General features: G+C 37.4%; 1 protein-coding gene across 1 annotated transcript; it reads left to right on the top strand.

Annotated features, from left to right (window-relative positions):
• The first annotated feature begins 1,312 nt into the window (after positions 1-1,312).
• LOC141686101 (uncharacterized) lies at positions 1,313-5,190 on the top strand. Its single transcript, XM_074491157.1, has 6 exons — positions 1,313-1,713; positions 1,878-2,325; positions 2,392-2,491; positions 2,967-3,140; positions 3,282-3,340; positions 3,940-5,190. The coding sequence occupies exons 1-6, from the start codon at positions 1,313-1,315 to the stop codon at positions 5,188-5,190; spliced, it is 2,433 nt and encodes an 810-aa protein (XP_074347258.1).
• Positions 5,191-14,345: the final 9,155 nt, after the last annotated feature.

Raw genomic sequence — 14,345 nt, forward strand, 5'->3', positions numbered from 1 at the left:
AGGAGCAAAGTCGTGTCTCAACCAAAAGATCTGAAAGCTCTCTTTCTGGTATTCGAGAACTTTATGTTGTTCAGTAAACAAACGGTTCCTCTTATTTGGTATTTAGTGGAAACTATGTTTAGATTTTTTTGAACTAGGTGTTGGTATTAGAAATTAGTAATTTCTTTTGTACAAATTAGCAATTTCTTTTGCACCAATAGATAGGCTTCTTGATTTTTAGCGATAAATGTAATAAATTTAACACAGAAATGGCTAGACTTTGTAGTTTTAGTTCTCTGGTGGGGGGTTCTTTTGTTGGTTGTCATTCTTTTTTGCCAGCTTCCATGGTTTCCCTTTAGCTCCCAAAGCGAAAGAAAACAGTTGATAAACTTTTTAGCTCCCAAAATCTGAGGTTGATACTAAAAGGACATCTAAGTGGCTGAGGGATTTATCCTGGGAAAATCAAGATGGTTGAGTCGTGAAGAGCCATATAACATTATTATGGTCTATGGATTATTTAGAGCTAAAAGAGAATCTTTAAAATAGAGAATATAACAACTATTAAGATGGTGCCCTTAACAACCCAAATAACTTCACTTTCCAAAATTATAATTCTTTTTCTTGACCGCTATGTATGCCTAGACAGCGAACCTTTAAGTAATAAGCGTATCTAACGTAACAGTTTATCTGTTAATTGTTGAAAATCAATCTAGGCATTTAATTAGTTGTACCTTGCTGTCGAATTTATTTCTAGGAGATTAGGTAATCCTAGGAGATTAGTTACCTGTGATATAGATTAATTATATTAAGAAAAATTTGTAATCATTTAGATTCTGATTTTGAGGAGCCTGTCAAGGCACTGATGTATAGGAACTATTGTATATATGTTTGTATTCAGCCTCTCATAAAAAATGAAGTATTTCTCAATAAAACTCACAAAGCTTCATGGTATCAGAGATGTAGGTTAAAAGAACCCAGCTTTTCTCTCTTGTCAACCTAATACTCATATCCTTATCATTACTGAAGTGAACTCTTTATGGGTGAATCCGATCAAACCTCCGGGAATTCATCTATGCATACTCCCTCTCCTAACAGGCTCACATCCTCTCAACTTACCCCTGCCACCACAGAAACGAACCTCTTCCCCATCACCTCTCACAAACTAAATGGCTATAATTACCTGTAATGGTCTCGGTCAATGATGATGTTCATAAGCGGATGAGGGAAAGATGAATATCTTACTAGTGATATACAAAAACCAGATTCAAAAGATGTTGAATACAGAACCCGGAGGGCAGAAAATAACCTGGTTATGTCCTGGTTAATTAGTTCCATGACAACTGAGATTGGAGAAAAAATTTTGTTGTACAACACAACAAAAAAAATATGGGAAGCAGCAAAAGGAACATTCGCAAGTAGCGAAAACACAGCAGAGCTTTTTCAAGTGGAGAGTACTCTTCAAGATCTTCGTCAAGGAAAAAACTCGATGACGATCTATTTTACAATTCTTACTCGTTATTGGCAACAACTAGACTTCTTCGAGGTCCATGAATGGAAGTGTGCTGATGATCGTGCATATTTTAAGAAGATCGTGGAGACCAAACAGGTCTTCAAATATTTGATGGGGCTTGACAAATCCCTCGATGAAGTAAGGGGTAGAATTCTTGGTACTAAGCCTTTACCAAATCTGCGGGAGGTTTTTCGGAAGTGCATAGAGAAGAGAGCTGCAAGCGGGTTATGTAGGGCCATCAAGCTTCTTCGATTCCTGAAATCCTAGCTTTTGCAACAATCAAGGATGCTCATCTAAATTCAGGTGCTTTTGTTGTTCGAAGTAATTCTCATAATTATAATGAGAATAGGTACAGAAACGGTCGCCCTTGGTATGATCATTGTTGAAGACCAGGACATTTAGAGGAAACATGCTGGAAATTGCACGGAAAACCTGCTGATTGGAAGCCAAACAAGGATCGCGAGGCAAGGGGAAATGTTGTTATTTCTGGAGCATCTCAATATAGTACTTCTGCTCCTTTTATTAAGAAACAATTAGAAGTTCTTCAGCAACTCATGCAGAAGGGAAATTATCATACTCAAACCTCCAACAGTTCTGCACTTCATTCAGCCAAGTCATCCTCATCATCTTGGATTGTAGATTCGGGAGCCTTCGACCATATGACAGGTGACCGATCATTTTTCACAACTTACTCCCCTTATACCACCCTTCAAACAATATGTATTGCTAATGGTACCCGCACCAAAGTGGTCGGGACAGGAACCGTTTGTCTCTCAAATACTCTTACTCTCAATGCAGTCTTATTTGTACCTGAACTTGATTGCAATCTTATATATGTTAGTAAACTGAATCATGATCTCAATTTTACCACTAAGTTCCTTTCTTCGTCTTGTATTTTTCAGGATTTGAGCTCGGGAAGAATGATCGACAATGATGATTTTCGTGTGCGCCTTTATGTCTTAGATATCAATACTCCTTCAATCCATTCAGCCAGTCATCAAGGTTCACTGAGTCATTGTTTCAAGTCTGTCAGTCCATCAAATAAAGAAAGTAATATTATGATATGGAATTTTTGCCTCGGTCATCCTAATTTTATGTATCTGAAACGGTTGTTTCCATCTTTATTCATCAATAAAAATTAGCATTTGTTTCATTGTGAAGTCTGTCAATTTGTAAAGCACACTCGAAACACATATTCACCAAGATCATATAAACCAAGTCACCCTTTTTCTCTTATTCACGGTGACATTTGGGGCCATTCTGTATCCCTAGTGTGACGGGTGCTTGATGTTTTTATTGTTAGTTGATGACCATACTCGACTTTGTTAAACTTTTTAATGAAATAAAAATCTGAAACAAAATATATATTTCCAAATTTTCATGCCATGATTCAAAATCAATTCAAGAAGAATATTCAAATCCTTAAAACTGACAATGTCAAAGACTTTTTTAATTCAAGCCTTGATCCTTATCTCAGATCCCATAGAATTGTTCAACAAAGTTCTTGTGTCGACACACCACAACAAAACGGTGTGGCTGAAAGTAAAAAACCGTCATGTACTTGATGTTGCCCGATCTTTGCAATTTCAACCCAATGTTCCAAAGAAATTCTTGGGTGAGGCCATTCTCACTACAACATATTTGATCAACTGTATGCCTCTCATGTTCTCAACTTTAGATCACCCATACAAATGTTTCAAGGTCTATATCCTACCTCACATCGAATGTCACAAATTCCTTTCAAAATATTCGGTTGCACTGCTTTTGTTCATGTTTATTCTTAATTTCGTAGCAAACTTGATTCTCGTGCACTTAAGTGTATCCTCCTCGGATATTCAGCCAATCAAAAAGGTTACAAGTGTTTCTCTCCTGCTACTAGAAAAATTTATAATCCAATGGATGTTACTTTCTTTGAAAATATTCCATTTTACTCCAATTCTGGAATTCAGGTGGAGAGCAACAAGAATGAATTTCAGAATTGAGATTGGTCATCAATTATTGAACCGAATCTGATATCACAGTCCTCCAATATATATTCTCTTGCTATTCCAACTTTGGTTCGAACCCCAACTTTGGTTCCAAATTCAGACTTGGACAAATATATGTCTCCATCAAATTCCGTTATTGATCAATATCCAGTTGCATATTAAACATCTCCTTCTTCTTAATGATGTTATAAAAGTTTATGAAAGGAGGAAAACCCGTGACATACACGTATAAAATCAGCAAGGTCAAGAAACTCCTATATGCCAAGTCGAACCTGAAAATGTACAAACTGAGGTAAGTGCTCATTCAAAAGCAGTTTCAGGTTGTCAACAAATTACTCAATCAAGTCCAGGTTTTGACCCAGAGTTGGATCTCCCCATTGCACAAAAAAAGGGGTTTGATCATGCACTCAACATCCACTTCGCAGTTTTATATCCTACAACAATTTGTCTCCAAAATTTCAGGCATTTGTGACATCCTTAGACAAGATCACCATTCCTAAATCAGTTTATGAGGTCCTAAAGATTCCAGAGTGGCGCAAGGCAACGTTAGAAGAGTATAATGCATTCGAAAGAAATGGCACATGGGTATTAACAACATTACCTCTTGGAAAGAGGACAGTAGGTTGTAAATGGATATTCTCAGTCAAACAAAAGGCAGATAGAATTGTGGATAGATATAAAGCTCCATTAGTAGCTAAAGGGTTTACACAGACATATGGAATTGATTATCAAGAGACCTTTGCTCCTGTGGAAAAGCTTAACACAATTCGAGTTCTATTATCCCTTACAGTCAACAAGGATCGGCCATTATTCCAGCTTGACGTCAAAAATGCTTTTTTAAATGGAGACCTAGTGGAGGAAGTTTATATGGATATACCTTGTGGCTTTGAGACTGAATATACCCAAGGTAAAGTTTGCAAGCTGAGAAAAACTATATACGGACTTAGAAAGTCTTCGAGAGCATGGTTTGATAAGTTTGCCAAGGTCCTTATATGTGATGGATACTCCAAAACACAAGCTGATGATACTTTATTTCTCAAACACTTTACAGATGGAAGAATCATGGTTCTAATTGTATATGTTGATGACATAGTTCTCACTGGAAATCATGGAGAAGAAATAAAGAGGCTTAAGATGCTACTATCCCAGAAATTTGAGATTAAAGACTTGGGCTTTTTAAAATATTTTCTTGGAATGGAAGTGGCACAAAGCAGTCAAGGAATCTCAGTATCTCAACGCAAATATACCGTAGATCTCCTACGTGAGACGGGAAAGATTGGGTGCAAACCTGTTGAAACTCCTATGGATCCTAACACCAAATTAATGCCTCGAATTGATGAACTAGCAGATGACAATAGACGATACCAACGCCTAGTAGGCAAGCTAATATATTTAACTCATACGTGTCCTGATATAAGTTTTGATGTTAGCATTGTAAGCCAATTTCTTGCCAACCCGTCAGTAGATCACATGGAGGCAGTAAACCGCATCCTTAAATACTTGAAGAAAAATCCTGGTAAAGGACTTATGTTCATAAAATCAGGAGACCAGTCCTTGAAAGTTTATACTGATGCAGATTGGGCTGGTTCCCCTTTTGACCGTAAATCTACATCTGGGTATTGCTCATTTATTTGGGGAAATCCAGTGACTGGCGCAGTAAAAAACAGAAAGTGGTGGCACGCAGTAGTGCGGAGGCTGAGTTTTGTGTTTTAACATTAGGCATATGTGAAGAAATCCAGTTACGAAGATTACTTAAAGATCTTAGGATTGGAACTTCAATCAAGATCATGTGTGATAATCAATCCGCAATTGCAATTCCCAAAAATTTAGTCCATCATGATCGAACTAAGCATGTAGAGATCGACAGGCATTTCATCAATAATAAAATTGAGAACAAGATAATTTCACTCAATTATGTTCCATCTAAACAACAAGCAGCAAACATCTTGACTAAGGCTTTGTTTTGACGCAATCTTAATGAACTACGTACTATGTTTGGTTTGTAAAACATATATCCCCTGGCGTGAGGGGGAGTGTTGGAAATCAATCTAGGCATATAATTAGTTGTACCTTGTTGTCGAATTTATTCCTAGGAGATTAGTTACTTGTGATATAAATTAATTATATTAGGAAAGATTTGTAATCATTTACACTGATGTATAAGAACTATTGTATATATATTTGTATTCAGCCTCTCATAAGAAATGAAGCATTTCTCAATACATCTCACAAAGCTTCATTAATTAAGAACCAACAAATCAAAACAGAATTTCAAATTGAATGTAGACCAAGGGTCTTGAGTTTTTTTTAGTTTGTAGTTTGACTAACAAGAATCAGTGTTATACTCAAGGCATGCAACATTTTAGTACTTCCTCATCATTTCTTTACGAATGGTAACTTATAAGTTGTAGATTATTCAACGCCTGAGATACAATAAGCAAACCAAAATTACATAGGATATATTGGTATGGAAATGATATGCGGAACATACATCAGATGATAGAATGCACAGGTATAATGGCTCATTTTTTGTCCTAAACCACAATGCACAAGCAGTTGAGCATTCTTAGTGGAAGTTAATAGAAGTTGACCAGACTTCATTTGACTCTAGATTTCAACTATCAATCTCTATATATTTATACATTTTCCCCTTATGTTTTCATTTTTATTCCCAGTCATTTATATTTGGTAATTAATTATTGTTATAAAGACCAGCTTATTGTAAAATCACTGTTTGTGGGTCATCATTCTTTGAAGCATGGCTTTGGAGAAGTGCTTGTCTGAGACTCTTAGTTTGTCACTATTTATTAATTGTAGAGACTGCATGCTGCAGACATGAAGAATATAGATTTCTAGATTCTATCGTGAAGTTTCTAATGACTTGTTGACTGTTAATGTAGGCCGTCTTTTTAAGAAGATAGAATTGGCTGAATCTATTAGATATGCATCTGGTGATCCCATTGAGTCTTGGCTTCACACATTACTTTGTTTGGATGTAACTAGCTATATTCCCAATATCAGCAGGTTTGGACTTTTTTTCTTAAGAGCAGAAAGGTACCTGCTTATTTCTTTTCATTGACAACCTCACTTCCTGGTGCAAATAGGTTGCCCTCACCCACTGAATGTGATCTTTACTATGTTAATCGAGATACACTTTTTTCCTATTACAAAGATAGCGAGTTATTTTTACAGGTAATGACACTTTTCTAGCGTTTATGCTCTTATAAATTTTAGTGTTATCTATTTTCTATGATTAAACCTGTATGCCTCTGGGTGTTAATATTTCAGCGTATGATGGCCCTATATGTTGCTTCTCACTACAAAAACTCTCCAAATGATTTACAATTAATGGTTGATGCCCCTGCTCACCACTTGTTTGTGTTGCTTGGTATTTATTGTTTCTGTTGATCTTTGTTTTAATCTCCAACTATCATTATTCAACATGATACACGCTTACTTGGTAACATTTATTGCAGGCCATGTTGATGAATCAAGGAATCATCTTCCTGATATTCTCTGTGTCGTCCAGGTATAACTTCTTTTGTGGCTAAATTGTTCGAAAGTGAGTTCGAAATTGAATTCACATGACAATGCCTGTTTTCGCCTCTCGTTTTTTTATTATAGTATATTAGTGTGGAATAATCTTTGGCAATGAATCCAAGATCGTTTGGCAATCATACATGTGAGATTTTACTGTCTTTAATATTGTGTTACTTCATTCGTGGGGCCTCTACAGTTCTTTTTTAAGGTGAGGAAATGAGTCTGGCAAGCAGAGCTTATAACTATGGGGACTTTTCCATATCTATAAATTTCCGTAGTGCTAAGACTTTTTGAAGAAATCTATCTGCATTTCAGTGTGTTGAAGGATATTAATTTTTCTGTTTTCACAGTGCTGTTGTGCAATGCTATGAAACGCTCAAGTGCCGGTGGTTAGTACTTATCAGAACTTTATTTTCAGTTATATGTTCATATTAAGGGTCCACATATGTGTGTGTGCGTGTTACGATGATAGTGTACAAGGCCAAGTTACTGAAAGTCCGCAACCCTTGATATACATGTAATATCAAAATTTTGTTTCATGTCAGATTTCTAAATCTAGTAATGTTGTAATATGCTCCCACATTCTCGTTCTCCTTTTATAGTAAGCACAATGATAATTAGAAATTTTTAAAGATTTTTTATATATGATCTGCAGGTTTGTCTGGAAGGACAGATTCCTAGTAGTTCTGCCAAAAAGAGTTTATTTGATGGTCATCAGCCCTATGGAGACCGGTTCCATGGAAATTTGTGGAGTAGTTCTGATAAGTGACAATTTATACCATTTAGAACGCCTTATAATGGCTTGAATTGATGTCTTGACATCAGGTATTTTGTGTATTTGATGCGTTTTTCTAGTGTTTTTGCATTTCAGGGCATTACTTACGTATGTAGGAAGAATTCATCAGAAATAAGCCTAGGGAAGTGCTTGGCATTGGTTGTGAAAAATTGGGGGCAGAACGCAGCAAAATCAGGAGCATAATTCAGAATTTTCCAGAAGGTGCTTGGGCGCCCGCTCAGGAATCTTGGGCGGCCGCTCAGGGACAAGAATTTTAATACTGAATTTTATAATCCTTATTCTGATGGACTTCTGAGACGGCTGGTTCTTGTGGGCTTCTATATAAGTAGTTCTCAGAGACGTTTCAAAAATAGTGGTATCAAGCAAGGAGTAAGGAGAGAAGGAAGAAGACTGTTTTAGCACATCTCAACGAAGAAGAGGAAGCATACATTTTCTTGTGATTCTTTTATTCGTTGTATCAGTGGATGTTAGTTTTCTTTACTTTGAACCTTATTACTCTTGTGACGTACTCTGGTTTTAATAAGTATTTTTATTAGTTTATATTGTGTGTATTATCATGTTTTCATATGAACCCATGGTGACGATGAGTTCTAACATGGGTTAATCGTGATCATGGGGTCATAACGAATTTACTATGAATTTCTTTAGTTAGTTGTTTAATACCTTAGTGTGTGATGATTGTATGATATCTAGCATAGGTTGCGCTTATCCGTCTTATGTGCGTCGCGAACATATAAGATAGTCTATTAATCTCCTGTGAAGCGACGGTGGATCTCGAGGTTTGACTTGCCATGCTAGCATAGGTTCATGTATGTGTATGCATGATTAGTGGGTAACTCTAACCGTTTTACTTTCCCTGTGTAATCATAAGGAATAACTTGTGCTTAAATGGTTATGTTGTCAAATTCTGTAGACATATAGGGTCTCAACATAATTGATGCCTATTCAACTTCTATCTTAATTGTGGATGTTTGGTAGAATGGTATTAGTACAACGAAAGTTGGCTTTTATCAGTTTCGTGTTGTTCGATCATTATCATCACCGTTACATGCTAAGGGTAATAACGATAACTATTGAAGGAAGTAGTAATGAAGCTATGATCTCATGTGTGTTTAATATTGTTAATCCAAGTGTCAATTAAGTGTTTAATTCTCGTAGTTAATTGTAGTTAATAATTAGTTAATTAAATCTAAGTGTTATTGTCTTGACATTGAGAAATAATCATACATTGGTGAGTAAGTGTTAATTGAACATAATTAGTCTGAGTCTCTGTGAGAACGAACTAGAATTTATTCTTCATTACTTGCGAACGCGTATACTTGTGTGAATTATTAGCGCGTATTTCGCCCTAACAAGTTTTTGGCGCCGCTGCCTGGGAATCGGCGTATTTGTTTAGTTTATGTACTTGCCATCAGCGGTCATTAGGACTCATTGATTAAGACGTATTACTTATTATTTCCTGTTGTGTTTCAGGTATTCTAGCGAGCGTTTATGCAAACACGTTCTCGCACTCGCAAGAGAACTTTAGATACGGCTGAGGAGACAGACTCAGTTCTTGATATTTCGGAGAAGATAGATTTTGAAGATTCGGATAAAGAGAGTGAGCCGAAAGAACCAGTAATCATGGGTGATCGTATAGTTCCAGCAGCAGATCCAGCTCTTATGGACTTTTCTCGGCCTAAAATTGATGACATTCAGTCAAACATCCTTCATCCGGCTATTCAGGCTAACACTTTTGAAATCAAGCCGGGCACTATTCATATGGTGCATAATTGTGTTTCTTTCGGAGGTGTTGCGACTGAAGACCCCAACATACATATCATGAATTTTGTCGAGATCTATAGTACTTTCAAATATAATGGTGTGACTGATGAGGCTATCAAGCTGAGGCTTTTCCCATTCTCTCTGAGGGATAAAGCTAAGGACTGGTTACATTCTGAGCCAGCTGGGTCCATCACTACTTGGCAAGATCTTGCACAAAAGTTTCTGGTGAAGTTCTATCCAATGGCGAAGACTACAGCTATGAGGAGTGCTCTTACTCAGTTTGCGCAGCAACCAACAGAATCTATGTGCGAAGCTTGGGAGCGCTACAAGGAGATGTTGAGAAAGTATCCACATCATGGTATGCCTGACTGGATGGTGATCACTGGTTTCTATAATGGTTTGGGGGCTCAATCTCGGCCCATGCTCGATGCAGCAGTTGGAGGCGCCTTGTGGGCCAAAAGCTATATTGAGGCTTATAATCTTATTGAAACTATGGCTGCAAATGAGCATCAAAACCCAACTCAAAGGATGATGTCTGGGAAGGTAGCAGGTATTCTGGAAGTCGATGCAGCTACAGCTATTGCAGCGCAGCTCCAAGCGCTGTCTTTGAAGGTTGATTCTTTAGCCAACTATGGAGTCAATCAGATAGCTATAGTCTGTGAGCTTTGTGCAGGTTCTCATGCTACGGATCAGTGTTCTCTTGTTAATGAATCTGTTCAGTATGTGAACAATTATCAGCGATCGCAGCAGCCTGTGCCAGCTATTTATCATCCTAACAACAGAAATCATCCCAATTTCAGCTGGAGTAATAATCAGAATGCTGTTCAGCAACCCTATCAGCAGACTATCAGTAAGCAGTTTAATCCACCTGGATTCCAGCAACCACAACTTTATGTTCAAAGGCAATCATATCCTCAACAAGGAGGTGCTGCTCCACCTTCTAGTGCTGATTTCGAGGAGCTCAAGTTGTTGTGCAAAAGTTAGGCTATTTCTATCAAGACCTTGGAAAATCAAATCGGTCAATTAGCCAATGTTGTGCTCAATCGTCAACCTGGCACACTTCCCAGCGATACTGAAGTGCCAGGCAGGAAGGAAGCTAAGGAGCAAGTAAAGGCTGTCACCTTAAGGTCTGGAAAAGTTGCTGATGCTGAAAAAGTGAAAGATGGAGAAGCTAAAGTTGTTGATGAAGAAGAGAAGCAAAAGGAGAAAGCGGCGGAAACAAGGAAGACTATTGTTGAACACACTCTTCCTGAGGGTAATAAAAGGGAGAAACAGCTCTATCCTCCACCACCTTTCCCTAAGAGATTGCAACAATAAAAATTGGATAAGCAGTTCGGTAAGTTTCTGGAGGTGTTCAAGAAACTTCACATCAACATACCTTTCGCTGAGGCTCTGGAGCAAATGCCTAGTTATGCGAAATTCATGAAGAGTATTCTTTCAAGGAAGGTAAAATTGGATGACCTTGAGACCGTTGCTCTAACGGAAGAGTGCAGTGTTGTGCTGCAACAAAAATTACCTCCAAAGCTTAAAGATCCAGGTAGCTTCACCATTCCTTGCACCATTGGCAAGTTGTCTTTCGACAAGTGCCTGTGCGATTTGCGAGCAAGCATCAATCTGATGCCATTGTCTATCTTCAAAAAGTTGAATTTGCCCGATCCAAAGCCCACCTACATGTCTCTATAATTGGCTGATCATTCTATTATATACCCACGAGGCATCGTGGAAGACGTGTTAGTAAAGGTGGATAAGCTCTTCTTCTCTACAGACTTTGTCATTTTGGATTTCGAGGAAGATAAGAAGATTCCCATAATCTTGGGAAGACCTTTCTTGGCTACATGCCGTACCTTGATAGATGTGCAGAAAGGTAAACTTACTATGAGGGTGCAGGATCAGGATATGACATTCAATATATTCAAGGCAATGAAATTCCCTACAGAAGATGAGGAGTGCTTAAAGGTGGATTTGATTGATTATGCGGTAACTTCAAAACTTGATCATATGCTACTGTCTGATGCCTTAGAGAAAGCCTTAGTGGGGGAATTTGACAGTGACGATGAGGATGGCAATGAGAAACTACAATATCTAAATGCTTCTCCTTGGAGGCGAAAGCTAGACATGCCATTTGAATCTCTTGGTACTACTGATCTCAAGAATGCTGAAGGAAATCTCAAACCATCTATTGAGGCAGCACCTACTTTGGAGCTTAAACCATTGCCTGAACACTTGAGGTATGCTTTTTTAGGTGATGCATCTACTTTACCTATTATTATTGCATCTGACCTTTCAGGTAGTGAGGAGGATAAGCTCTTGAGGATTTTGAGAGAATTCAAATCGGCCATCGGATGGACTATAGCAGATATAAAAGGGATCAGCCCTTCGTACTGTATGCATAAAATTCTGCTAGAGGAAGGTAGTAAGCCGACTGTTGAGCAACAGCGGAGACTTAATCCTATCATGAAAGAAGTGGTGAAGAAAGAAATTCTGAAGTGGCTAGATGCAGGAATCATATATCCTATTTCTGACAGTTCTTGGGTGAGCCCCGTGCAATGTGTATCTAAGAAAGGAGGTATAACTGTGGTAGCTAATGAGAAGAACGAGCTCATCCCCACTCGAACCATCACAGGATGGAGGGTATGCATGGATTAGAGAAAGTTGAACAAAGCCACGAGAAAGGGTCACTTCCCTCTTCCATTTATTGATCAGATGCTTGATAGGTTGGCTGGTCATGAGTATTATTATCTTCTGGATGGCTATTCGGGGTATAATCAGATTTGCATTGCACCAGAAGATCAAGAAAAGACTACCTTCAATTGTCTATTTGGCACGTTTGCTTTTCGCAGAGTTTTGTTTGGCTTATGTGGTGCACCTGCCACTTTTCAGAGATGTATGATGGCTATATTCTGTGATATGATTGGAAATAATGTCGAAGTGTTCATGGATGACTTCTCCGTCTTTGGACATTCGTATGATGAATGTTTGAATAATCTTCGTTCGGTGCTCAAATGGTGTGTGGAAACTAATTTGGTGCTCAATTGGGAAAAATCTCACATTATGGTGCGTGAAGGCATTATTCTTGGGCATAAATCACTACTAGAAAAAGTAGAATAGACATCGCCTCTTAGACATCGGTTGCTGTTGGCACCAATGTAAAAAGTATTTTTTACATCGGTTTTAATCAAGCGGTGTCTTTGTGTTATATAAACATCGATTATTTATACCAACTGATGTTATATGTCTGTTTTAAAATTTTAATCCAGCACGCCTCCCCCATTTCCTCCTTAGCCAAATAATTGATTCCCTCTTTAAAATTCCCCCGTTTTTGCCTTGAAAAAATTTCAATCCTTATCTCCCTCCCCCTCTTTTCAACTTTTCACTTAAAATTAAAAATTAAAAACACATATACATACTCTCATCTCTAAAAACATAAACATAAAATCAAATAAATCAAAAACTCTCGTCTCTCTCTGCCCGACTGAAGATCTACTCGACTGAAGAACAACTTCATCCCTCTCGCTCAACTGAAGTAAAAGTATCGCTCTTTCTTTCCTCGACTGCTCTCTCTGTGCTCTCTTTGTGCTCTCTTTGCGGTGGAGGTCAAAGCTTTTATTGGGTAAATTTTTAAACCCTAATTTGTTAATAACTGAGTAATTGTTTGAATTGAGTATGTTAAAGTTTTATTTAGATGAGTAATTGTTTAAATTATTTATGTAGGTGATACATTATAAAAAATATATATTAATGGGTTGTGCTTCTCGCTAATCTTATTATGGTGCTACAAGTCACAAGATGAGATGAAACTCATGGACATTGATAGTGAACATCTTGGAATACCAGAAGCTGGGTTTGCAAGGGTCTGTAAAGATCTCTTTTGGGCTTCTTCTAATTCTTACATATCTAACTGGCACACTTCTCCTCAGCTCTTCCCTAATCTTGTTAATCCTAAAAATAATGTTTCTTATAATGTTTGTAGCAACTTCTTTATTACAAAAGACTTCTATGTATTTGTTTACACATACTATTTATGTTTGTTATCCCCGCTAGTTTTTATGTATATTTATGATTAGTTAGTAAAGTTATGGTTTTCGAAAAGCCGAAAAATAGAACCAGGAAAGAGTGTTATCAAATACTTGTGTTGATTGGTCTGCCCTTCTAATTAATTGGAAAATAGACGGTTAGTACACATGTCCCCTGTCTCGACGGAGCTGCTTTATAGATTAATGATCTTTTTTTGTGTTTACTTGATATAGCACCATCGATCTTGTAAATTCTTGGAATCATGCTTTTGTGTTTGCTAACTTTTTGGTACTCAATATTGTGTTATATCATTTTTTATAATGATTTTGGTGCATTATCATGTCGACATTTACAACTTTACTAACAATACATGGGGCAGATGGTTTGATATGCCAAAAGAAAAAATGGCACATTCGCATCTTGGTATCACATAATCTTGTGTTGGATACTCAGATGAATCAATGGTAGATCTGCCTTCTTTACCAGTTCCCATGTATGTTTAGTAAACTGAGCTAACATAACTTTATTAGTGTTTATTGGGCAATTGATGTGTCTGATGCTGGTGATCTGGAGAATGAACTTAGTAGTAAGCAGGTTAGCTTTGTGGATGTGATGAGTTTGATGGTTGCCACTAATTGGGCTAACCAGTTGTTTATGGCTGATCTTGCTATTGCTGGGCATGTATGCTTTTTATTTACAGACAATCTGATATCAATTTCATAATTATTAATAATTGTTGAGTCTGGAGTTGGTT

The sequence above is a fragment of the Apium graveolens genome, chromosome 9, assembly GCF_009905375.1.
Source record: "Apium graveolens cultivar Ventura chromosome 9, ASM990537v1, whole genome shotgun sequence".
Lineage (NCBI taxonomy): Eukaryota > Viridiplantae > Streptophyta > Magnoliopsida > Apiales > Apiaceae > Apium > Apium graveolens.

What these genes read in the sequence shown, in the direction of transcription:
- LOC141686101 (XM_074491157.1), top strand. Translation starts at nt 1,313, where the DNA reads ATGACAACTGAGATTGGAGAAAAAATTTTGTTGTACAACACAACAAAA. An exon ending in GAGAAGAGAGCTGCAAGCGG is followed by an intron (nt 1,714 to 1,877) that starts GTTATGTAGGGC and finishes TCATTGTTGAAG; the next exon opens with ACCAGGACATTTAGAGGAAA. An exon ending in TACAACATATTTGATCAACT is followed by an intron (nt 3,141 to 3,281) that starts GTATGCCTCTCA and finishes TTAATTTCGTAG; the next exon opens with CAAACTTGATTCTCGTGCAC.